The sequence below is a fragment of the Salminus brasiliensis genome, chromosome 15 (genome assembly GCF_030463535.1).
Source record: "Salminus brasiliensis chromosome 15, fSalBra1.hap2, whole genome shotgun sequence".
Classification (NCBI taxonomy): Eukaryota; Metazoa; Chordata; class Actinopteri; order Characiformes; family Bryconidae; genus Salminus; species Salminus brasiliensis.
Window position 1 is genome coordinate 32,586,069 of NC_132892.1, and position 27,884 is coordinate 32,613,952.

Sequence of the window (27,884 nt, forward strand, 5' to 3'; positions counted from 1 at the left end):
TGCAGCTTATATGGTTGTAAACTCAACAGATGCAACAGATTCAACACCCAGCCGTATGGTTGGATTGTAGGCAAGTCCACAGGTTGACCTTAGCCTGGTCTTCTGTCCTCACACTCTAGCAGTGTGGTTTCATACTTCTCCAGCACTGCTGGCTCACTCTACCCCAGGATTTGAGCTGGAGGGTTCCAGAATTTGAGCTTCACTGCTCTTGGCTGCCCCCTGGGATGGAGTACCAATTTCCCACCACAGTGCTGGAACTCCCAGACCCTCCTTATCCCCCGAACCTTCTCATATTTGCAATGTAAGGTCCCAGGAAGGCAATTTAGGAAGCAAGGAATGGGTCGGAGGTCTTATTTTGCCTGGATACTGCAGTCCTACACCTTGACAAGTCTAGATGGTGCCAGGATTTGAGATTTACCTCTCTTGGGTGCACCCTCTGGCACAGTAGTGACCACCCATGGAGACATCTGTCACACATGGTCTCATTACCAAAGTGCAGGAGCACCCAGCGACCACCTGTGTCCCTTAGGAGGTAGGGGATAACACCACATCCCTGCTTCCTGGACACTGGGGTTCTGATCCTGGCTTTGGTGGAAGAGTGAATATCCTAGGCTGAAACATGATGCCTCCTAACATTATTTACTTTCCTCTGAAACATGATTAGACTGTAACTCCAGATTAAAGAGTCTGCAATGTGCTGCAAATTACATTAAATTTTGTTGACGTCCAGGTTGCCCTTATGTTTTTGATCCCTTGACCCTCAAAATGTCTGCTGAAATTGTTCTCAAGCACAATGGTACAATGTTTTCTTGTGGAAATCAAATCTGCAGGAACGTTCTGTTGTATTTGAGAGAGTCTTTTTTAATGGGGTTGTTTATATGTTATTCTGTCCACTCTACAGAATGGCACCTGCGGTATGCTGAAGACCATGCCTGGCAGCATGAGGGCAACGGTTGAGAGATCAAGTCACTGTTACTCCCTTTATATAGTCCTAAAATCGTCCAGAAACCTTCCAAAATGGCCTCTTCCACGTTTTGTCCATCCTGCTTACCTCCGACCTTCCTCGTATTTGGAATGCATCGTCCCGGAAATGCGTTAAGAACCTGTGAAGGAAGGGATGGAGGCCCGCTATCCCCTCAAACATCGCACTCCTCCACCCCGCTCGGACCGTCCGTGCAGTGCAGTCGCTCCTCCAAACAGATGTCCTCCGTCAGAGAGCTGCAGTTACTGGCGCCCTCGTGTGGTTCGGAGACCAGGTGCAGCCCCGCCCTCCCTCTCCCTTGGCCCACGCTCGTCCCGTTGCGATGGCAGCTGATCACTAGCCTCCTGCTCTCCTCGGACGGCGGGGCTGATTCCTGAGGCTCCGGAGTATCCGAGCGGTCCGGAGGCAAAGCCATGGCCGTGCTGCTTTTGGCATGTGGAGTTTGGCTGTGGGTGTGTCGGTACTCCTCCTCGAGATCCTTCCCAAGCTTCCACCTCCTCCACCGCTTCAACATCTCATTCTGAACCTGGAGAGAGATGGGAAGACATGCGATCAGGATTGGGAACCTGTACGGCATAAGCAACTAACTGAAAGTTTGAATCTCTTGGTTCTTAAAGATCTTCAACTTGACCTTTTCTAGGGTTATCCTATTAAACCTGAAGGAAGCCAGTTGCACCCAAAGTTAAGGCTCAGTCCCCTTATCCAGAAATCTCTAGAGGTGGTCACGAATATGGAAAAGCACAATTTCCATAACTATTCTTTCAAGACCCGTTAAGGTTTTTGAAGGTACCTGAATTACATGTTCACTGAGATGCATTATCTGCAGCCCTGGAAAGCCAGTTAATGAATTAGGGTTATAACTGCTGTTATAACTCCTTGGTGGGTTGAACAACTGTGCCCCTGGTTTAATGCTGGGCTAAAGATTGACCTGGACTGGGTGATCCTTCCGCCCACCCACCAGAGCAGTTCGACCACATACACCCTCTTGATGTGCCAGCTCGCCAAACCAGCATTCACCCTTTTGAGGATTGATCCCTGTACGGTTTCTAACGGGAACTATTCAGACCTGGATGTTGGCCATGATTCATCAGTCATATCTTCACTCGTCTTTCTTATTACTTAGCTCCAGCAGCTAAATTTAGCCCCGGTCCTCTATGATGTGACCACCAACTCAGGGGAAATGTAGAACAGAGCTACTTTGTACTTTGGTATCAGAAGTGGAACCTCCCAGGAGTAGAGAAGAAGAGAACGGAGATGCTCCTCACCTCTTTGTTGACGAAGCAGTACAAAATAGCCACCAGAAGCCCCTGTGTTTGGAAAGATACGGAAGGTTATGAAGGTTATGACCAGATCTCTGAGACATATCCATAATCACCATTTCCATAAGCGTTGTTTCATCCCTTAAAGCAGTGGTGGGAAACACCTGTCCTGAAGGTCCAGATTCTTGGACAGTTTGGTTATTTTCCCGCCCAAACCCACATGGTTTGACTCCCCTGTGAACTTCCAGGTGTGGTAGAAGTCTAAAAGCAGGGAATTCAGAAAACTGTGGCTCCTTTTTTTGTAGGCCAAATGTTTGTGGACACCCCTTCTACTCAATGCATTCAGCTAATTGAAGTGTGTCAGCACAGTCCTGTGTAATATAGTAGATAATTTAGTCTGATTGACATTTCTACCAAGATACCAAGATATCTAGAACCCTTAGGAAATTTCAGTGTAGCGGTTTAGGAACCCTTCATCATGTCACTCAGAATGACCACTGTCTACAGTCCAGTACAGTCTAAAAGCAGGATAATCAGCACGCTTTGCTCGAATCTGATCCATGGTTCCCCACCCCTGGCCTTGAAGAACACCTGTTTGCCCAAATGTTTGTGGACACCCTTTCTACTCAATGCATTCAGCTAATTGAAGTCTGTCAGCACAGTCCTGCAGAACTATTTTGGTTCTAAGACCGGCTGGCTAATTCCACTAAAATTCCCAATAGGTTCTAGCTATCAGGCTGATAAAGGAGATGTTAAAATATCTCATATGTAAATAATTATTATTAGGAGTGGTCAGCACAAGCAGATACACTCTCTAGGTCATTTAGTCTGATTGACATGTCTACCTAGATATCTAGAATTTCAGGGTAGCGGTTTAGGAACCCTTTATCATGTCACTCAGAATGACCACTGTCTACAGTCCAGTAGAGTCTAAGAGCAGGATAATCAGCTGGACTCTGATCCTTGGTTCCCCACCCTGGCCTTAAAGAACCCCTGTTTGCCCAAATGTTTGTGGACACCCCTCCTAATGAATGCATTCAGCTAATTGAAGTGTGTCAGCATCAATACGCACATACAGCTTATAGTCCCTGAAGAAGGAAAAAGAGCTATGACAATGACGTCATCATTTTAGATGAAACCTTGAAGCCTCTGTTAAGTGTGAAAGGCCTGACCTGAAAGGAGCTGAAGAGCAGGTCGTAGAAGAGCCGAATGAGCCGCAGCAGAGACTCTTTAGAGACCGACTCATCAATGACGAAGGTGAAGAGGATGGCGTGAATTCCCAACAGAGGAATGAGTGTAAGGGTGGACTTAGCCAGTCTGAAAGGAAAAGGAAGAGCAGCAATGCTGTCACGCAAAAACCTTGACTCTCCAACACAGCAGCTTTACAATAGAAGTCATTTTGGAGCATTTCTATTGGCTCATTCATCATGAAATTCGGATACAGAGTGAAGGACAACAAATAACCTTTCTGGATAAAAAAAAAACATTGCTATAGTATTTGTTTGACCTTCTGACCAATTTAACAAACTAAAAAAATGACCGAACACAGAACTGCTGCCTTTAAAACAATTACTCAAGTAATTTCAACCTTGGAAATATGTATTTTTCTGGTGCATGATGACAGATAATACAGCAGGGGGCAGTAAAATACAAATCTGATTTTATTTTCTTATAATTTCTTATTATTTCTTTAATGTCTTATTATTTAAGATCTCCCTTTTTCCTTGTTTTCCCCCTACTTTGGTGCTACCAGTTAACCCACCCATACGTAGCTCCCTCTAGCACTAGCAATGCTTAACACACGTCTCCTCCGATACATGTGAAGCCAGACTCCGCCTCTTTTCTGCGGATGTGGCATCGCCGGGCAGCCGACACGCTTGGCCGAAAGCGTCGGGTCCCCACCTGTGCTGGCCAACACTGCTTAAGAGTGCTGAGGGGAGAGAGAGAGAGCGCCATCTACCCACCTGGAGCACGGCCAGCTGTGCTCTCTCAGACTCCGGGCGCTGATGGCAAAGCAGCCTGGCTCGGAATTCGAACTTGCGAACCCCTGGGCCACAGTGGCAGACCGCTGAGGCACTTGGAGATCCTATTGATTATCGCACTGATGTTGCAGACGTCTCAAAAACATGAAGCACTTGGCTTTAAAGGTAGTTTAGCAGCCTAATTTGGTTCCTAATCTTTAAAGTTGTACACAGAGTGGCGCTAAACAGTTCAAACCATAGCGGCCACTGATGGTCAAACGTGGTAGAGTACTGTTCTTCAGTTTGTTGAAACCTTTTCCAGCAACACTTTCATTTCCAGTCCTTTTAAGATCTAGATATTAACTGGATTAGTGTGCGGTACAAACGAATTATTTTGATTCTAAGACCGGCTGGCTGATTCCACTAAAATCCCCAATCGGTTCTAGCTATCAGGCTGATAAAGGAGATATTCAAATATCTCATATGTGGATAATAATTATTAGGAGTGGTCAGCACAAGCAGAGACACTCTCTGGGTAATTTGGTTTGATTGACATTTCTACCTAGATATCTAGAGCCCTTAGAGGGATTTCAGTGTAGCGGTTTAGGAACCCTTCATCCTGTCACTCAGAATGACCACTGTCTACAGTCCAGTACAGTGAGGTGTACCTCACCCTTATCGGGTTAATACCTACACTCTTAAAAAGGTTTCTTCAAGGGTTCATCAGCACAGGCAATGGTTCTAATAGAACCTTGAAATGTTGCATATATGGTTCCACATAGTACAAAGACTGTTCCACTACAGTCATAAAAAGAAAAACATATGACCAATTTTGGTTCCCTAAAGACATGGATGCATATGAAGAACCTTTTAAAAGCTTAAAGAACCTTCATTTGAAGTAAAAGTTCTACACATTTAAAGGTTCTTCACATCTCAAACATGCTTCATTAGGGAGTCAAACATGATTAGAAAAAAGCATTCTGACCCACAATGCAACCCTTTTAGTGCTAAACAGGTTTAAAAAGGTTTTTTTAAAGAACCATATACTGAAGGTTGTCCTTGTATTTGAAGAACCTTTTTTTCATATACAGTGAAAATGGTTCTTTGAGTTGTTTGCTGCATATCCTCAAGAACCCATTTTTGAAAAGGTTCTACAAAAAGCAAGAACCAATTTGTCAAGTTTTTATTGTATATGAAAAATCATTTTTTATATACAAATAAAACAGTTCTTTGAGTTGTCATGGTTTTCGCAAAGAACCGCTCCTGCTAATACTAAGGAACCCATAAAGAACCCATGAAGAACCCATGGAGAAGGTTGTACATTATGATGAGTTAAAAAGAGATTAGTTACCTGAACTTATAGTCTGTGTACCTCATCTGATGGGCCTTAAGTTTGGACATCAGGATCTTTATAATTCTAATAAATATAAAGAAATTAATCTGTTTGAGGGAGGGAGAGAGAGAGAGAGAGAGAGAATCTGATTTAAGGCACATTAGTCACAAAAGCAGATCAAATTCCACTCTTACATAAACGCTTCACATCAACTGCCTGAAACGGTGTGTGTTCTTGGAACGGGATGAGAAGAATCGAGGGTGTAAGGGTGTGTATATGTGTGTGTGTGAGTGTATCTTCTTGCCTTATTGGGATGAAAATGGGAGTTCTGTACTGGTAGGTTCTCCATGACTAATGCAGTAAAAGCTGAAAACCCACCTCACAATCTCCTCTAATCTGACATTTACATATGAAGCTCTTTAGGCTTCAAAGAAATGAAATCACAGTAATCATCATCATCATCATGGTCATTGTTTAGAGACTGTGCTGATTTGCCGTTCTACGAAGTGAAGAAAAAAGGAATTCAAGCCATGGTCCAGGTCCATTTCGGAGCTATTGAATTCATTGCCAATTCTTGGCAATCAACTCCAGATTACAGGTGTGACCTGTTTAACGAGTAAACAAGCCACACCTGGCCATGAAACCGCTTATCAGCCCACTTTCCACTTACTTTTGACTTTGTGGAAAAGGAAGTGACTGTGTAAAAATGACTATAATTCCTAAACAATCAATGAATGAAATAAACTTGAATTACAGCTAAAACACTGCACTTCAGTCACATCTTGATACCCAGGATTCTAAAAATGAAAGACATTGAGAAAGTGAAATGAGCGGTGCAATGAGTAACCAGCTCATGTAATAATTTTAGTTTTTTGTAGTGTAATTTCTGAAAAAAGTTTTTTTTTAATTATGAGAAAAAAAAACTAATTGAGATATTTTGTAAAAATGACAACATACATTATTTGAAAAAATAAGAAAAAAATCTTATGAGATATTATGCCATAATCACAACATAAATAATTTTGAATTTTGAACTGATGTTGAAAAAAAACATTATTATACTATACTGAGATATTGTGTCATAATTTAAACTCATTGTTTTAAAATGATGAGAAAACTTCTTATGAGATAATGTCAAAATTAAGAAGAATTATTTAAGTAATGAGAATAAATCTTATTATGAAATATCATGTCATTACGACAAATTATTCTAAAATTGATGAGAAAAAACGAATTAAGATATTATGTAAAAATTATTATATACATTATTTTAAAATGAAATGAAATGAAAATGAAAAAATCTTATTATGAGATATTATGCCATAATTACATCAATCATTTTGAAATGATGAGTAAAAATGTTATAATATCATTATGACAAATAATTTTGAAATTATGAGACAAAATCTTATAATGAAATATGTCATAATTACAACATAAAACATCTTGTATTTTATAGCACTACTATTTTAGACTTTACTCAGTGTCCAGTTGCTTGCATTAATTACATTTCACTGGACATCAGTCTCAATGAAATGTGAGCAGCAGAGAATGGATCTTTAAACAACACAGAAAGCTTCTGCATAAATAATAACCTATGGCATTTTTATGACATAATATCTCATTATAATTAAGAAAGAACATGATGTAATGTAATCATTTCAACATAATATTCTTCTTGTATGATATTATCTCATGATAACAACACACTGACGAAGACAGTGTGTGTTGTGCTTGGCAGAAATACGTCTCCGTACAGTCTGGTGTGATCTGAAGAATAAACGAAGGCAGAATTCTGATTCTGGACTTGGTTCAGGATCCCAGCGTGTAACATTTAGCTTCAGATTTCAGCAGGACAGTCTTACCAGGGGAATTAGATTAGCTTATGATCTTATCTGATCTTATTATTATGCATGAAAATGAAACTATGAAAAGACTGAAATGAGCGAAGACTTCAGAAAGTCATTAATAGGGTATCACCTGCTCAGTGTTTTCCTCAGCCAGAAACCTTGGTATCAAGATGTGACTTGAAATGCAGACCTCCAAACATTTTGATCTCAACACTCTCAAAAATAAGGTGTTAATAGAGATTTGTGAGGGGGAAGAACCTTTTAAAGATCTAAAGAACCTTACAGTTTTTTCCTTGTTGTTTCCCAAATGTTCTTTATTGAGGTTGTTATGGTCTAATTTAATTAGTAAATTCTGAATTTACTTCATTTACAGTTACTTTAAAGATATTTTGAGTTGTTTTAAGAAATCTCACTCGATAGGTATCCAGTTCCCTCATTGATGGATTATTGCATTTATATCTCATTTTTAATAGTTGTAGTTGTAGTTTTTGTAAATGGCCTATCTGTACCATAATAAAGCATGTCATTATTAGCAATAAATTACAACTGTCTAATCCATGTATCTGCAAAAATATTACAACATAAATGATTATAAAATTATGAGAAAAAATCGTACGACATATGTCATCATTACGATTTTCCTGAACAGTGTGCCATGTTTGAAAACTTCACTTGTGCTCTGATGACAAAACAATATGGATGGCAAAATGTTTCTAAATTTGTTTTTGTTGATAATAAGGAATAAATGAGTCCAAACACACTTAGACAGTCTTACTTTCTCACTGTATTCTCTGCCAAGACACACTGCAGGATGAGCTAGTGTGTGTGTGTGTAATTTAGATAAGTCTCGTACCAGATAGGCAAACAGAATGGGTGAGCGGATTATCCACCAGTAGCCCATGTTTACGTTTCTCTCCCAGCATCTGCAGACAGAACATAACACAAACAAAACAGATCCAGATCATAATTTCAGGAATGTGAACGCATTCCACATGTGACTAAATTCACATTTCAGCAAAATAGGCAAAATAAACACTATCTGTCAAGCTCTACAATGTGCACTTACAATCAGGAAAATTTAACCCCCCAAAATAAAGTACGTATTCAGACCTAAAAACCCCTCTCCTGAGTCCATCACTCAGCCCAGTACAGTCAGTATCAGAACACAGCAGAACCAACAAACACCACTAACCAGATACCCCTCTCCTGAGTCCATCACTCAGCCCAGTACAGTCAGTATCAAAACACAGCAGAACCAACAAACACCTCTAACCAGATACCCCTCTCCTGAGTCTACCACTCAGCCCAATACAGTCAGTATCAAAACACAGCAGAACCAACAAACACCACTAACCAGATACCACTCTCCTGAGTCCATCACTCAGCCCAATACAGTCAGTATCAGAACACAGCAGAACCAACAAACACCACTAACCAGATACCCCTCTCGTGAGTCCATCACTCAGCCCAGTACAGTCAGTATCAGAACACAGCAGAACCAACAAACACCACTAACCAGATACCCCTCTCCTGAGTCCATCACTCAGCCCAGTACAGTCAGTATCAAAACACAGCAGAACCAACAAACACCTCTAACCAGATACCACTCTCCTGAGTCTACCACTCAGCCCAATACAGTCAGTATCAAAACACAGCAGAACCAACAAACACCACTAACCAGATACCACTCTCCTGAGTCCATCACTCAGCCCAATACAGTCAGTATCAGAACACAGCAGAACCAACAAACACCACTAACCAGATACCCCTCTCGTGAGTCCATTACTCAGCCCAGTACAGTCAGTATCAGAACACAGCAGAACCAACAAACACCACTAACCAGATACCCCTCTCCTGAGTCTACCATTCAGCCCAATACAGTCAGTATCAGAACACAGCAGAACCAACAAACACCTCTAACCAGAAACCCCTCTCCTGAGTCTACCACTCAGCCCAGTACAGTCAGTATCAGAACACAGCAGAACCAACAAACACCTCTAACCAGATACCCCTCTCCTGAGTCCATCACTCAGCCCAGTACAGTCAGTATCAGAACACAGCAGAACCAACAAACACCTCTAACCAGATAACCCTAGTTTGCCTGGACAGCTTTGTGTAGCAACCAACGCCGTCCTCGATTGGTATTGGTGATCAACCGACAGCATTGCATGACAAAAACATGAATCAGCCCATCTCTACTTCTGACCCAGATGTACAGGAAGGGCTGACTGGACTATGCGGTTCTATGTTCTAGGTTCTAGGACACAGAATTGGAGCTATTTGGCCGCACAGATCAGTGGTTTGTCTTGCACAAGAGTGGGTCAAGCACAGGGTGGGTCAGTGATGCAGGAACTGACAATCCTGAGAAATCCCAAGTCATTTTGAGGAGGTGTCTTCTGTGGTAAACTTCAACTCTGGTGATAACTGGACTCTCCAGCAAGTCAAACAAAGCTTGGTTAAGGAATCAGTCCTGAGATGTTCTGCAGTGGTTCTCAGTCTCCAGATTGAAATCTTATAGAAGATCTTTGAGGGGTTTAAAGAAAGCAGCTGTAGCATGGGAATTAAACCATGAGCTGGAAGCTTCATACTCGAGAAGAATGTATGTAGGTTGGTGGTTGAATGATGGTGCACATGGATGCTTGGCAAGAGCAGTAGAAGTTTTTCATGTCTACTGATGTTCTCAATACATGTTTATCTATACGTATAGTTGAGTATTTTCATTCAAGGTGAGGCAGATGGGTGGGGGGTATTTCAGAGTGCAACTGTAAGACCATCAAGATCATTACAGAGCCTAGATCACGGTGTTCTACAAAAGCCTGCACTCAATCGTCTCCAGCCTGGTCATGTAAACAGAGGAGAACATTTTCCCATTAGGAAGATTATTCATGAGCTCGGTCTGACGCTCTGAAGTCTGAATGCAGTGATGATTAATTGATTAATCACATATCTTCTATTCAAACTCCTATGTAATCTGAAAGGTCACCTTGGCAACCTGTTTATCACTATTCAGTTTGTATAGGTGCTCAGGCAATGCTCTTTAAGGCAGCTTTCGTCTGTGCTTTTACATTAATGCATACTTTAATGAGCACCTTTTTAAACACTTTTTTTATAGTAATTGAACTTGTATGACTTCAAACATACAAACTTTTCATCTCTCAGCAGGAAAAAAAACTCTGTTTCTGCGTAGGGGGCGGGACATCAGACAGTCAAAATCAGCCAAAGAACCAAGCCAAATCTTAGCTAGGGGGCATATTAAGTGGCAGAATTAGTCAAATCCCCCCATTTCTGACAAGGGGTGGGACATTACACAGTCACTGTTAGTTTAAAATCACAGTTTAAAAGTTCAGATACACTGTTAAAATGTTTAAAGTTTTTCATTCAAAAGTTTAAAATCACTGTTCAAAATTACTTTAAAAAATTTAAATCATAGTTCAAAAGTTTAAAATCACTTAAAAAATTCAAATCATAGTTTAAAAGTTTGAAATCACTGTTCAGAAGTTTAAAATCACTGTTCAAAGGTTGCAGAACCAATCAAAATCTCCATCAGACAGTTGTATTAAGTGGCAGAATCAATCAAGTTCCCATTTCACGGGGGGGGGGGGGGGGGGTTGGGGGATCACAGAACCAATCAGAATCTCCTTTTCAGCCATTCAAAATTTCCTTTTGAGCTAGGCGGAGTAACTTTTACTCACTGAACTGTTACTTACAGTTCATTCTCGTACAGGTACTTGACTGTTACCCACGGCAACACAAATATAATTGGAGCACCTGGAAGTGTAAGAAAGAGGAGACTGCATTAGTGTCATTTTTTAAACCATCCCAATCTGAAATTTCCACATTTCCCCCACGACTCACAGAAACACACCTGTGACTCACTGATCAGCTCAGATTCTTTAAACACTCACCCCAGCCAATGCCCAGATATATGTAAAAATAGTTCCTCTCTGAGAAGACAGTGATGGACAGAAGACTGTGCAGGTATAAACCCTCCACCAGCAGCCAGTAGTTATTGGCTATCACGCTGTACTGCATCATCACCATGGCAGCACGACACCCAGCAAACATCTAAAGATGGAAAATGTAGAAAAGCAAAGTTGTTTACACTGTTGCTCAGAGTCAATGATCAATATTTAAAATCACAGTTCAAATATTTGAAATCACAATTTAGATGCTAGAAAGTACAGTTCAAAAGTATGAATTCACAGTGTAAAGGTTTAAAATCACAGTTTAGAAGTTTAAAATCACAGTTCAAATGTTTGAATTCGCACTTCAAAAGTTAAAAATTACAGTTTAAAAGTCTTAATTCACAGTTCAAAGTTTAAAATCACAATTCAGATGTTTTAATTTACAGTTCACATGTTTGAATTTACAGTTCAAAAGTTTAAAATCACAGTTTAATAGATTGAAATCACAGTTTAATAGATTGAAATCACAGTTTAAAAGTTCATATTCACGGTTCAAATGTTTTAAGTCACTGTTCAAAAGTTTAAAATCACTGTTCAAAACTTGCAAATCACTGTTTAAAAGTTAGAGTTTATAATTCAAAAGTTTGAAATCAGTTTAAAAGTTTGAAATCACTTAATTTAAAAGTCTACAATCATTGTGTTACATAATTGGAATGATTCAAAATTAAAGTCACAGTTTAAATAATTGCACTGAAATGACTGAAATTAATAATTCTATAATCTAATCTAATCTAATCTAAATATTCTTTAAACAAACTTTAAATGATGTTCAGTAAATTATTAAAGTTTCTGAAGTTTTAAAATCACAATTCTATACCAGATAAAAGTATAAAAGATTTCAGTCTGGTTTTGTTTACTTTCACAAGATTCAAATGAAAAGCTGGATCTGAGAGAGCTTAGAGTCCAGAGTGAGGAGCAGGGCTGTAGATGATTTTGTAGAACATGTAGAACATCCAGGACGAGGTTCTAGCAACATTTATATGATTTGTATTTAAAAATGACAGTAAAATTATTGAAGAATTCTCAATATGGAAAGTGTGTGTGTGTGTACCTTCACATTGACCCAGCTCTGGTTGTGATAGTGGTAATGTCCTGTCTGGGCAGTGTTGATCATGTCCAGCAGTGCATCTTTCACCAGGATGGACGCGGCGCGAAGGATAAAGGAGGCGAACAAGTTCATGTGGATGTTGTTCCTCATGCAGTGCAGCTTCCTGAACAGACAATAAGAACACACACACAGACACATAGCAATGTATTATACACACATCACACACACACCCAGAGCAGAGAGCTACACAATTATTAATAAAGTGGCCAGTTAGTGGAAGCTCAAGGCAGTAGGTGTTTCTAATAAAGTGGCCAGTGAGTGGAAGCACAAGGTAGTAGGTAGGAGTTTCTGATAAAGTGGCCAGTGAGTGGAAGCACCAGGTAGTAGGTAGGTGTTTCTAATAAAGTGGCCAGTGAGTGGAAGCACAAGGTAGGTGTTTCTAATAAAGTAGCCAGTAAGTGGAAGCTCAAGGCAGTAGGTGTTTCTGATAAAGTGGCCAGTGAGCAGAAGGTCAAGGTAGTAGGTGTTTCTGATAAAGTGGCCAGTGAGCTGAAGGTCAAGGTAGTAGGTAGGTGTTTCTAATAAAGTGACCAGTGGGTGGAACTACAAGTGTGTGTGTGTTACCTAAAGGCTGCCAGTATGCCAAATGCGAGGACCAAAGCTGCCAGAGAGAGAGAATAGCCCACTGTGTACATCGCCCTGAATTTACTGAGGATCTGCCCATACTCCTTCTACAGAGAGAGAGAGCGAGCGAGAGAAAGAGAGAGAGAGAGAGAGAGAGAGAGAGAGAGAGACATTTACTATCAACAAACCACAGATATACAGCACACACACACACACACACACACACACACACACACAAACACACACACACAGTATCTCACCATTCCAGGATTGTTCTCTTCACACTCACTGGTGTTTTTACTGTCCCCCCATCGCCCATCTGCACCACACACTCGATACACCTGGCCCTGCTGAACTACACACACACACACACACACACACACACACACACACACACATTATTTAAACCATCAGTAGACCTTATATAATAAAATCAACAACAATAATGATGTACTACATCTGCCTCTGACCTTTCTGATGCCACGGCAGGTACCGCGGACAGGACACGTTAACGACCGAGCCGGGAGATCCATCAGGCCAGCAGGCGTAATTATCAAACGTCCGGTTACAGACCACACCTTCACACACATGGTGGGGTAATATTCCAATAAACAAACAGATCCATAAATAATGAAAACATTATTAATATAATGTTAATATAATTAATAATAAACTGTACAAATTACTGTACAATAATAATAAATTGCTGCTGTGTTTTTAGATGGTTGTTATGGTATTTTAGGTGGTAGGCGATTGCTAGGGTAATGCTAAGTGGTTACCATGGGCTCCCAGGTGGTTGCTATTCTAGAATAGGAATAATATAATAATAATCAATATAATACATTGTATTCATTTTCCACCTCCTTCTCCTCCTCCTACTGCTACTACTACTACTACTACTACTACTTTTATTATTTTTATTATTATTAATAATAATAATAATAATAATAATAATAATAAAATTAATAAAAGTCCTTTGATGAAATGTGCCAAAGTGTACCCCGAGCTTAAAGCTATTAATTTCTGAAGTGCGAATCACGCCTCAAAAACTTCTGAGGGGAGTTCTGGGGGGCTTTTCAAGCTCAAGGGACCCGAAGCCAGATCCCCTCTTTGCCAGGCAAATGCTATGTATAATTGGACCACCAGGAAGAGTAGGGGAGGTTATGGGGTGCTAATTTTCATCAGGAGAAGCAGAGGAGTGGTTTTATGGTGTGTACTGATGGAGGAGGAGTTTGGGCGTGGTCCTTCTCCCAAACTTTTAGTAATTACATTTACACTTGTATTACGTAATACTTTGATTGATGTTTTCAATACTGCACAACTATTTCTACATGTCCGTATTGACTAGAATCCATTTACATCTACAATATAACCAAATATGTTCACACATTTTATTTTTGAATCAGATTTTTTTTATTATTTCCAGGATTATAGATGTCTGTCTCTGTTTACATATCATATGTATGTAAAAAATATATTATTTTGTCTGTAAATTAGGTACTGTTGCTTTAAGTGACATCACTTTGGCCTTTAGAGAAGCCGGTTCTGACGGGCTCTGCACAGCTTGACATTAAAAATTCAGGGTCCGGAAAGTCTAAATCCGCCCCAGGATTTCGTTCCAACTGCCTGGACAGCTCTGCTGCAGCTCACATGACCATTTACATCTAAAATATAAGCAAATATGTTAAATATATATATATATTTTATTATTTCCAGGACTATATATGTGTGTCTCTGTCAAAATTCAGGCCCAGAAAGTCAAAATCTGCCCCAGGATTTTGTTTCACCACCCCGTCACACAAACCAGAGCTGTCCAGGCAGTTGGACCAAAATCCTGGGGCGGATTCTGACTTTCCGGACCCTGAATTTTCCAACCCAACCACCCCATCACACAAACCAGATCTGCCCAGGCAGCTGGAACAAAATTCTGGGACGGATTTTGACTTTCTGGATCCAGAATTTTTTCCAACCCAACCACCCTGTCACACAAACCAGAGAGGTCAGACTGTACTAAACGAATAAATGAAGTGAACTATAAACCCTCCGTCCTGTCACATATTTATATTTAGTAAATGTTCTAGTTTTGACTAATCTGGACTAATCCTTCCATTACGCGGAGTGTGTGTTTCCAACCTGCAGCAGGTGGAGTGTTCCGGAAGCTCTGAATACACTCGTTCCTGTAGCTCGCCCATTGCTCCATCAAAACCTTGAGAGCCAAGGACACCTGCAGAGAGGAGCAGATGTGAAGTAGCACCAAAACTAAGACATGCCTGATAGTAAATCGGCCTAAAACGTTAAGTTAGCCCTAATTCGTAACTGTTTAACGTTAACCGTTAACGTTAAATGACTTGTTAAAACAAGTCATTTTAAAGGAATATTCGTTTCTGTGGACAGAAATCTTGTTGCTGTCAAACGGAGCAACTGTCTAAGCAGTAACCACATTAGCCCACAGGTTATATCTCCAATGTAGCCGTTTTTCACTTTTCCATAATGTGAATTTGGAAGATGTTATTCACATTGTATCAGAACTTCAGGATGAACGGACCAATAGAAACGCTCCAAAACGACTCAGAATCAAGTCGTTTTCCGTTTACTTCCATTGAAAGTTGTTTTTTTTCCGGATCCGGTTTGGGATCCGAGGGTACCGAGCAGAATGGGGGCTAGGAGAACCTTTACCTTAGCTAAGGTGCTGGACGTGGGTGAACTTTAGTGTCCACAAATTGAGCAACTAGCCAGCCTAAAGTACGGCCTCCTACCGTCAAAAGTCAAATAAAATCAAAATAAGCCAATTACACCACATTTAGCTCTAGCTAGTGTGTGTGTTTCATGTGTGTGTGTTACCTGTGTGTGTGAGGCCAGTGTTAAGAGCATCATAAGCAGATACAGAGACATGCCTCGGTGTGTGTGTATGTTGGCGGGTGGGTGGTGAGAGAGGGGTCAAGGAGACCCTCACTCTCAATTCATCACCCTCACCATTCCACCTACAGAAAGAGAGAGAGAGAGAGAGAGAGAGAGAGAGAGGGAGGTTATTAAACTCTTGTGGACAGACAGTCTAGTCTCCTAAAACTACACCATATGTCCAAATATTTGTGGACACCCCTTCTAATGTATGCATTCCCGTTGATGACACAGATGTGCAGACGCACACACAGACACAGCTGGTATAATGCCAGGAGAAGGAATTTATTGGCACTATGCCTAATGCCTGAATTGGGCTAGAGGGGAGGGGTTTAACCCCCCGTCCCCCCAAGCATTGAGCTGTGGAGCAGTGGAACCGTGTTCTCTAGAACATCCTAATCTCACTAATGCTCTTGTTGCTGAATGCAATCAAATTCTCACAGCAATGCTTCTTCAAAATCTAGTAGAAAGCATCACTTTTTCTCTGGACAGTAGAGACAGTTACTCCAACAAAAGCAGGATCAACTCTTTTTAATAGCCTTGATTTCAGAAGAAACAGTGAATGAGCAGGTGTCCCAATACTTTAGTCCATTCAGTGAATGGAAGAAGACATCTTAACTCAACAGCCTGACTTCAGCATGTTTTAAAGAAAAGAGCCGTCAAACGCTGGAGAGAAGAACAGCATGTTTCTAAACAGCAGCTCTAGAGGAGTGGAGGTTCAGAAGAGCCTGGAGGAGAGTGAGAAGAATGGGGATGAATAAAACATCACTTTATGGAAATCAAGAAATCACAGCTCACACAGAGCTCCTTACTCCTGAAGCTTTAAACAGTCACACGCTATGTGTACATGAGCGGAAAACTCATCTCATCATCATCGTTCTCATTACTACATCATTAACATTATCAACATTTTCGTCCCATCACCACCATCATTATCATCTCCATCATCACTACATCTTCATCACATCATCATTTCAATTATCACTTCATTACCATCACCACCATTAACATTATCGTCATCACTGTCCTCAACATCATCACCATCATTAACATTATCCACATCATTGTCTTCCATATCATCACCATCATCACCACGATTAACATTATCTTCATCACTGTCCTCAACATCATCACCATCATCACCACGATTAACATTATCTTCATCACTGTCCTCAACATCATCACCATCATTAACATTATCCACATCATTGTCTTCCATATCATCACCATCATCACCACGATTAACATTATCTTCATCACTGTCCTCAACATCATCACCATCATCACCATGATTAACATTATCTTCATCACTGTCCTCAACATCATCCCCATCATTAACATTATCCACATCACTGTCCTCAACATCATCACCATCATCACCATGATTAACATTATCTTCATCACTGTCCTCAACATCATCCCCATCATTAACATTATCCACATTATTGTCTTCCATATCATCACCATCATCACCACGATTAACATTATCTTCATCACTGTCCTCAACATCATCCCCATCATTAACATTATCCACATTATTGTCTTCCATATCATCACCATCATCACCACCATTAACATTATCTTTATCATTGTCTTCCATATCATCACCATCATCACCACGATTAACATTATCTTCATCACTGTCCTCAACATCATCACCATCATTAACATTATCCACATCATTGTCTTCCATATCATCACCATCATCACCACGATTAACATTATCTTCATCACTGTCCTCAACATCATCACCATCATTAACATTATCCACATCATTGTCCTCAACATCATCACCACCACCATTAACATTATCCTCATCACTGCTCTCAACATCATTATCATTAACATTATCCTCATCACTGCTCTCAACATCATTATCATTAACATTATCCTCATCATTATCCTCAATATCATCACCATCACCACCATTAACATTATCCTCATCACTGCTCTCATCACCACCATTAACATTATCCTCATCACTGCTCTCAACATCACCATCATTAACATTATCCTCATCATTATCCTCAATATCATCACCATCACCACCATTAACATTATCCTCATCACTGCTCTCATCATCACCACCATTAACATTATCCTCATCACTGCTCTCAACATCACCATCATTAACGTTATCCTCATCATTATCCTTAACATCCTCACCATCAAGACCATTAACATTATCCTCAATATCATCACCAACATTAACATTATCTTCATCATTGTCCTCAACATCATGACCATAATCACCATTAACATTATTCTCATCATCACTTCATACTTGGCTTCATCACATCATCATTTAATGATCATCATTGTCCTCAACTCCAGCAACATCATCATCATCATCATCACTTCATTATCTTCACCATCATCATAATAATCAACATTTTTATCATTGTCAAGGTTATTAGCAACATCGCTCTTATCCTCCTTATCACCCTCACTGTATTTTTTATTCATCCTCCTCATCTTCACCACTGTCGCTACACTATCATCTTCATCAGCATGATCAGCATCAACCACATCTCCATCATCACCACAACCATCAGTGTACTCAGGCAAGTAATGCCTGTGGGTGCTGCAAACAGGAAGCAAATTTTTGCAAGAGTATGTGTAAGTGTAAGTATGTGTGAGTGTGTGTGTGTGTGTGTGTGTGTGTGTGTGTGTGTGTGTGTGTATGTGTGTGTGGGCATTTGCGCATGTAAATGTGTCTCTCAGGACCACTGAAGAGGAGGAGGGCAAAGAGAAAGATTTCCCACACTGATATGAACCCGATGACACTCTCTCACACACACACACACACACACACACACACACACTCACACACACTCCCCCCCCCACACACACAGCTTTTGTTTATTTTTTGTTTTAAATAATGAAAAAAAGAAGAAAAAATGTTTTTTTTTTTTACTATAAAGAGTCCTGAAAATACACACACACACACACTGACACACACACACTGACACACACACACACAGCTCTGTAGACTCCACAGAATTCCCCTTTGGTAAATTCAGTAGCTCAGACTCTGGAGAGCGGCGCACAGGCGGAATTCCCATTTACATCCCAAAACAGCCCCGACCGTGTGTGTGTGTGTGTGTGTGTGTGGACCAGTCAGATGAAAGAAAGCGCTCTTCCTGCTGCTCGTCGTCACGGTGATGGCGCCATGACCTCTGACCTTCCCTGGGCGATGGTGCTGTTTTCCGAAGTGGGAGAACGGAACGGAATCTGAAACGTTTCTGCAAAAAACACCTTTAGCATGGAAACATTTTTGGCTAAAACGTTTCAAATTCCATTCTGTTCCAGACGGGACAGCGCAGAGGCAGGGGGTCCTCAGAACAGCGTGTGGATCAGTGTGTGTGCAGCACAGACAGTGTGTGAGGTATTAAATTACAGATCTTAGCTGGTTTCAGATGGTCTGGGCGGTCAGATACCCTATATTGATAAACAAGCAGCTAAAGGACAAAAGTATTGGGACACACCTCTTAATCATTCCATCCTGGTGTCTGATTCAGTGCCATTTAAGCCACATGTGTGTAAAATCAAGCCCCCTAGCTTGATCAGTGAAAGAACAGGAGGTTCTAAAGAGCTCACTGAACATCCAGCGTGGTTCTGTATGTAATAGGATTCCCTCCCTCCTAGATCTTCCTCCATCAGCTGTGAGTGGTGTTATTATTGAACAGTGGAAGAGTTTAGGAGGAACAGCTCACAGAGAGCAGCTCAGCCACCGAGTGTCTGTCAGACCACGTAAAGTTACAGAGCGGGGTCAGGGCCGAGTGCTGAGCTCAGAGCAGAGTGCAGAAAAGCCTCCAACTGACTCAGTAACTGCAGCAGAGCTCCAGACCTGCTGCTGCTGGTAGAGCTTAGAGCAAAGGGGAACCAGCTCCTTATTAATAAAGCCTATGGGTTTAGAATGGGACGTCCTGTAGGTGGAATAGTATAGGTGTCCCAATACTTTTGTCCATATAATGTATACTGGTCAACCAGCTTAGCCAGCTTGAATGGTTTGAGCTGACCAGGTTTTTTTTTCAGCATGAATGTGTGTGTGTGTGTGTGTGTGTGTGTGTGTGTGTGTGTGTGTGTTAAACACTGCAGGGACGTTTCTGAACACACTTGATCATGATATCATTTGGGCTCCAGTAAAAGATATATATGCACACACACACACACACACACACACACCTTATCTGAGTGAAATTAGATGAGCAGCAGTGTGTGTGTGTGTGTGTGTGTGTGTGTGATCTAATTTCAGTGCTAGACGTCTGAGGATTCCCTGTGTAAACAAATGATCCGCTGTGATACAGTAATTACCTTCCTCCTCCTCCTCCTCAGGCCTTTCATCCTGTTTATCAGCTCCACTCACCATTACACACACACACACACACACACACACACACACACACAGTGTGCTATCTGATTTAACACACACACACACAGAGAACAGCAGCATTGATTGGTATGTAATGTAAGGTCCTGCAGCTAATGTAATCAATAGACGTCTCGCCCTGCATTCACTCACTCACAGAGAGAGAAAGAGCGAGAGACATAGAGACATACAGAGAGAGAGAGAGTCCACTCTCTCTCCCAGTCCCGCAGAGAGTCATACCACCACAAAGCACTCCAATACCTGCACACGCTCAGACACAGACCCCCATCACACACACACCAAAGAAAGGCCCTCACACCAACACCCACCATACCTTCTCACCAGCATGACCAAGGTAGTTGACCAGCATGACCACTGTGGTCGACCTAGGTTGTGCTGGTCGACTTAGCAAGGTGTCTGACCAGCATGATAAAGTTCATTGATCACCAGCATGAATAGGGTGGTTGACCAGCATGACAAACGTGGTCAAACATCATGACGAACGTGGCTGACCATCATGACCAATGTGGCCAAACATCATGACCAAGGTGGTTGACCAGTATGACCAGCATGATCATCATTAAAAAACTGGTTGACCAGGATCACCTGCATGACCAAGCTGGTCAACTTACCAAGGTGTTTGACCAGCATGACAAAGTTAGTTGATCAGTATGACCAGCATGACCAGTCTGACCACTCTGGTGCACCAATCTGAACAGCTTGGTCAGGCTGGTCATGCCACCATGAACCAGTTTAACCAGCTGGCGTACCAGTATAGGCTACATATTGGTCAAGATGAGCAGCTTTTAAACATTCTGGACCATCAAAGAAAGTGTGTGTGTGTGTGTGTGTGTGTGTGTGTGTGTTTGCACAGTGCTGAAATGGAATGAACTGAGGAGGACATGCGGCGGCAGACCGTGAGCTAAATGCCAGTGTAAATACTCTCATTAAAAGTGTATTAGCTGTATTAAAGCTCCTGTGTGGATCAGATTAAACCAACACGACTGCTAAAGCTCCGAGCACCTTGATGACCTCTACTGCTGACCACGCTAAAGCTAACCACTGTTCATCATACTGGATATTAATGATATTACACCTTCATACTGGATTTTAATGATATTACACCTTCATAGTGGATATTAATGTTATTACAGCTTCATACTGAATATTAATGTTATTAGAGCTTCATACTGGATATTAATGTTATTAGAACTTCATACTGGATATTAATGTTATTAGAGCTTCATACTGGATATTAATGTTATTAGAGCTTCTTACTGGATATTAATGTTATTAGAGCTTCTTACTGGATATTAATGTTATTAGAGCTTCATACTGGTTATTATTGTTATTAGAGATTCATACTGGTTATTATTGTTATTAGAGATTCATACTGGTTATTATTTTTATTAGAGCTTCAGACTGGATATTAATGTTATTAGAGCTTCATACTGGATATTAATGATATTAGAGCTTCAGACTGGATATTAATGTTATTAGAGCTTTAATACTGATATTAATGTTATTAGAGCTTCAGACTGGATATTAATGTTATTAGAGCTTCAGACTGGATATTAATGTTATTAGAGCTTTAATACTGGATATTAATGAAATTAGAGCTTCATACTGGATATTAATGATATTAGAATTTCTAGTACATAATCTAATGTAACCTCTAAACATCTACTTCTTAAGCTAACGCTGTCTGAGCTAACTCTTGGCTAAAGCTTTTGTTCAAAGTGAATCATATCAACCCACTACTGCAGGTTGGGGTTAAGAGCTTTGCTCAAAGGTCCAGCAGCAGAACCTCTCGGTGTAACCTCCCAGCTGGGATCAAACCCTTGAGCTCTTAAGTGTGAGCCAAGACCTCAGAGTGCTAAGCTTCAACCTGCTAAAGTAGTCCAGTAGCCTGTTAATTAAAGCTGCTAAGCCTTGGCTCCTGACATGCTTTTGTCAGAAACCTCTAATCGATACAACCTGGGTTGAAAGTTTCTGGCCTTTCCTGAACACACAATTCCCTTGATACGTTCCCAGCCGCAGTGGTGAATTTCTGACATTTGGTTGGAGTTTTATGATAATTACATTACTCTCATATGTGGAATTCTGAATCTCTCTCTCTCATCTCTCTCCACCTTCTGGCCTGGAAATGCTGTGTCTAATCTATAAATGACTACAGGACCTGCTCTACATCAGCGTGCCTTAGCTGAAATAATTATTTCGGAATGGTACGTATAATTGCGATCGCCTCTAAAACGCTTATCTCGACTGGAGCGGGTCAACAGAGCAGAGACAGAGAGACAGAGAGAGAGAGAGGAAGCGATGAATGAATATTCTGACTTTGTAAAAACCATTGCCCTTTACAGGAAGCTGAACATCACTGCCTTCTCTGGAGGTCTTTCTGGCTTGTCTACCAGTGGGGTCGTTGGTCTCAGAGCCAATCGCTCCTCAGAAGCGACGTCTGGTGAATAAGAAGATGGCCAAGAGTAAATGACGTGCAAATAATGTAAATTTAGTGAATGTCAGAGTAAGTAATGAGTGTTCTGCCGAGCTCAGAGGAACTCACAGCTTCAGTTTCAACACATAGTTCATTTCATACAATTTAAAGCTTGAGAAAGTCTACACTTCTAAACCCAATAGCAGCTGACCTCCAACATTAAACACCTTAATGACCTCTACTGCTAACCACGCTAAAGCTATACACTGTTCCTCGTACTGGATATTACCTTCTAAACCCAATAGCAGCTGACCTCCAACACTGGGCACCTCGATGACCTCTACCGCTAACCACGCTAAAGCTATACACTGTTCCTCATACTGGATATTACCTTCTAAACCCTATAGCAGCTGACCTCCAACATGACGTCAGGGGACCAGCTGACGATGATATTTTGTTGGTTGTGATGATTAGTAACCAAATTCCAACGTCTTACAAACGTCACATGCCAACGTCATACTGATGTAAAATACCAACTTCAAAATTTAAATGTCCACACAACGTCTGTTAGACATTAATATGTTGTTGGTTTTAAGTCATGGTGTTAAATAACCAAACTTTGACGTCTGTCTAACGTTGGAGTTTGACGTCAACCCAATTTCCACTTTCAGCTAAAATTCAATGTCTGGATAACGTCTACCGTTCAATGTAAGTCTGACGTAGAACAGAACACGTCTGTTAGACATTAATATGTTGTTGGCTTTAAATCATGGTGTAAAAAAACCAAAATTCAACATCTGTCTAATGTTGGAGGTTGACGTCAACCCTGTGTTGGTTGTTTTGATGGATATATGACTTTGAAATTCAACGTCTGTCCAACGTATTACAAACGTCACATGCCAACGTCAAACTAATGTAAAAAAACAATATTTTATGCATGGGGATTAAAACCCAACTTCATCATTTATACGTCCACACAACATCTGTTAGACATTAATATGTTGTTTTAAGTCACCGTTGGAGCTTGATATCAACCCAGTCTAGTTTTTTTTTATTATTATTATTTGATGGCTGTGACTTTTGTCCAACGTTGGGTTTTGATAACCCAACCTAATTTCCATTTTCTGCTCAAATTCAATGTCAGGACAACGTCTACTGTTCAACATCAGTGTGACATAGAACAGAACAGCTGACAATGATATTTTGTTGGTTGTGATGATTAGTAATCAAATTCCAACGTCTTAGAAACCTCACATTATACTGATGTAAAATATCAACAAAACCCAACATCTGCTAAACTTCATAATGTTATGGCATGTTAAGTAACTAAAATCCAACATCTGTCTAATATCAGAGCTTGATGTTAACCCAATGTTGGTTGTTTTGATTTCCATTTTCAACTAAAATACAACATCTGTCCGACGTTAACCATCCGGTGCCTGCTGGGGAGTTGCTCCAAATGTACCAGAAAATTCTTCACGCTCACATACGCTAAAAAAACAAAAGTATTGGGACGCCTGCTCATTCACTGCTTCTTCTAAAATCAAGTATATTAAATGATTTTCTCCTGTTTTTGTTGGAGTAACTGAAGAAGACTTTCTACTAGATTCTAGAGGAGCATTGCTATGAGGATTCAATTGCATTCAGCAACAAGAACATTAATAAGAATGTTGAATGAACACCACCCCACCTCAACCCGAACTCTCCAACTCATCCAAAAGTATTGGATGGAGCACCATCATTCCAGAGAACACAGTAGTTCTACTGCTCCACAGCTCCTCAATGCTGAGAGTCAATGTTTAGTGCCAATAGGTTCATGATGTTTGATCTGCTTCAGAGAGTCCTGTTCTTTTGGCAGTACGTCTCTACGGGGACTAGACCAGCTGTCAGCAATATGTGCAACCTAAAGTAGCTGAATGCATTCATTAGTAAGGGTGTCCACAAACATTTGTACACATAGTGTATCTCATACAATATGTTTCATCAACAACAGCTCACAGTGAGAGCTAGCCAGGCTAAAGTACAGCTTCCAAACATGGTGGAGGTAGTTTCATCAACAATAACTCCCAGTGAGAGCTAGCCAGGCTAAAGTACAGCCTCCAAACATGGTGGAGGTAGTTTCATCATCAACAACTCCCAGTAAGAGCTAGCCAAACTAAAGTACAGCCTTCCAAACATGGTGGAGGTAGTTCAACGGCTGAGAGTCAATGTTTAGTGCCAATAGGTTCATGATGATGATCTGCTCCAGAGAGTCCTGTTCTATTGGCAGTACTTCTTCTCTACAGGGACTAGACAAGCTGTCAGCATTGAGTGCAACATAAAGTAGCTGAATGCATTCATTATAAAGGGTGTCCACAAACGTTTGTACACATACTGTATCTCTATTACCAACACGTTTCTTGGAGGAACCAAAACTCCCATCCCCCAATCCTACACACAACACTTTTAGCTCTTCAAGCTTTACCGCTAACCCTAAAGAACATCTAATGGGAAACATTGCATTTTCATTAGCTAGGCTTTTTTCTGTCTTTAGGGGAAAATATCCTTTAGTTATTTATGTAAATTTGTTTAGAAGAGACCAAAGAAAGCCTTCAACCGACGTTACCTGCTCCCAGCTGGTCAACAAGGATAGCATGGTCTGTTGTTTTTGACAAATGTTCCAATTAACCACTAGAAATAGCCATATATTACCCAGTAGTGGACAGTAGTTCAGCTTCTGCAGGCAAATTGTTTTTTAAAATGCCTCTGGAGCTCAGTGTTGGCATTTAAACAGGACATAGCAAAGGGTTGGTCAACCCTGGTCGAAATTCCAAAGTTAAATTAAAAGATGATGACCTGTTTTTCAGAAGACATAAGGCATAAATTCAAGATGAAGCATTTCATTAATATTTTACGCAAAATTCATTTCTTATTCCCATCTTTCAAAACTTAATAAACAGGGAACAAGGGAAACAAGGGAAAAGGGCCCGAAGCCAAGGTTTGAGCACAACCTGCATTAGTCAGTACTCAGTAACGCCCTCTATGGCGAGTTTCGCAGCTTGTAAACACTTCCTGTATCTCCTATAAGACTTTGAACTCTTGTTTTCGAGGATTTTCACTCATTCGTGCTGCAGAAGGCTTCTAGTTCTGAGAGGTTCTGGGGTCGTCCTGCTGCACTGCTTTTTTGAGGTCTATTCACAGATGATTGATGATGTTAAGGTCTGAAGACAAGCAAAACCTTCAGCTTGCTCTTCTTGAGGTCGTCCATTGTGGATATCTTTTTTTTATAACTACATTTGTTTGAATTTTATTCTTTTTCTCAAAGTTGAACCCACAATGAACCCATCCGTTTGTAGCTCCTCCTAGCACTAGCAATGCTCCCCCACGCTAGGAGGGTAAGGACAGAATGCTCAGAGAAAAGCGCAGAATAAAAGTACAGCCTCCAAACATGGTGGAGGTAGTTTCACCAACAACTCACAGTGAGAGCTAGTCAGACTAAAGCACAGCCTCCAAACATGGTGGAGGTTGTTTTATCAACAACTCACAGTGAGAGCTAGCCAGACTAGAGTACAGCCTCCAAACATGGTGGAGGTTGTTTTATCAACAACAGCTCAAAGTGAGAGGTAACCAGACTAGAGTACAGCCTCCAAACATGGTGGAGGTAGTTTCATCACCAGCTCACAGTAAGAGCTAGCCAGGCTAAAGTGCAACTTCCAAACATGGTGGAGGTAGTTTCATCAACACCTCACAGTGAGAGCTACCCAGGCTAAAGTACAGTCTCCAAACATGGTGGAGGTAGTTTCATCAACAACAGCTTACAGTGAGAGCTAGCCTGGCTAAAGTACAGTAGAACAGTGTACCACCACTGCTAAATCTGAGTCTGGTCTTCTGCAGTCAAGCAGGGCTTTCATCGTGTTGATATTTGTCGCTGTAGATTTGATATGATATATATTTGCACTTTTGGTGAATAATCATCAAACATCAAAACACATTCTAGTTCTTTAGGCCTGCAGGGACACATGTGACCACAATGGACCTGAAATGAAAACTCATTGTTTATATCACAACACCTCCGGGGACATCAGATAAAACTCCTGTTTATATCTAAACACCACTGTAGCGACTGAGTGTGCTTATCTTTCTGCAGCACCTAATCATTTTCTACAGCCATGGTGCAACACGCCATAGAGGGGACGCATGCTACACTATACATTCTATATGGAAAAGTTTGTGGACACCCCTTCTACAGAACACATTCAGCTACTTTAGGTTGCAGCCATTGCTGACACAGATTGTCTGGTCCCTGTAGAGAAGAAGTACCGCCAATAGAATAGGACTGTCTGGAGCAGATCATCAACATCATGACCCTATCGGCACCATGCTGCCTAATGCCAGGCGTGGGCTAGTAGAGGGGTAGCTATAAAGCCCCCCAGCATTGAGAAGCTGTGGAGCAGTGGAAGAACTGTATTCTCTGGAATAATGGATGGTGGTGGAGCTCCATCCAGTACTTTTGTATGGGATGATGGTGGGGTAGGGTGGTGATCATCATCATCCAACATCCTGTTCTCACTATCGCTCTTTTTGCTAAATGCAATCAAATCCTCACAGCAGTGCTCCTTCTCCATAACTTCTTCTCTGGACAGTAGAGACAGTTACTCCAACAGAAGCAGGATCAGCTCTTTTTAATACCCTGGAATTTAGAAGAAGCAGTGAATGAGCAGGTGTCCCAATACTTTTGTCTGTATAGTGTATTTCTCATGATTGTAAAACCTGTCTTGTAATGGGATGTAATAGTTATGGATATTAAATGATGATAATAACACCAGGTTGAAGAAGAAACAGGGCCAGAGGAAACTTCACACCGTAGCATCGCTCTGGAAGCTTCTTCCTCATCAGTTATCTTTACATAACCCGTCTAATGAGGAAGACGTCAGAGAGAATAAACACGTACAGTGGAGACGGAGTGAAGGGTAGATAAAGGGAGGAGGAGACGTTGAGGAGAAACAGATTGGGGAAGTGAACTGACGGAGCAAATAAACCAATTGAGAACGCTTCAGTACGAGAGCTAATGAGCTGATTAGACCGAGCATCCTCTGCTACTCGTTCAGTCAGCCAGGCTATTAATAATGTATTCACTTTAAACACACATGCACACACACACACACACACACACACACAT

General features: G+C 41.0%; 1 protein-coding gene across 1 annotated transcript; it reads right to left on the bottom strand.

Annotated features, from left to right (window-relative positions):
* Nucleotides 1–625: 625 nt before the first annotated feature.
* On the bottom strand, nucleotides 626–16,004 carry gcgrb (glucagon receptor b). The gene is made up of 13 exons (XM_072657043.1): nucleotides 15,864–16,004; nucleotides 15,156–15,246; nucleotides 13,493–13,600; nucleotides 13,283–13,377; nucleotides 13,023–13,129; nucleotides 12,402–12,561; nucleotides 11,291–11,450; nucleotides 11,093–11,153; nucleotides 8,239–8,308; nucleotides 5,554–5,642; nucleotides 3,414–3,558; nucleotides 2,248–2,289; nucleotides 626–1,508 (listed from the first exon to the last, which is right to left on the bottom strand). Exons 1-13 carry the CDS (start codon nucleotides 15,912–15,914, stop codon nucleotides 1,137–1,139), a joined length of 1,551 nt encoding a protein of 516 aa, XP_072513144.1. The 5' UTR covers nucleotides 15,915–16,004; the 3' UTR covers nucleotides 626–1,136.
* Nucleotides 16,005–27,884: the final 11,880 nt, after the last annotated feature.

What these genes read in the sequence shown, in the direction of transcription:
- gcgrb (XM_072657043.1), bottom strand. Translation starts at nt 15,914, where the DNA reads ATGTCTCTGTATCTGCTTATGATGCTCTTAACACTGGCCTCACACACA. An exon ending in CACTGGCCTCACACACACAG is followed by an intron (nt 15,247 to 15,863) that starts GTAACACACACA and finishes TCCTCTCTGCAG; the next exon opens with GTGTCCTTGGCTCTCAAGGT. An exon ending in TACCTGTACGAGAATGAACT is followed by an intron (nt 8,309 to 11,092) that starts GTAAGTAACAGT and finishes TTCTGTCTGCAG; the next exon opens with ATGCTGGGAGAGAAACGTAA.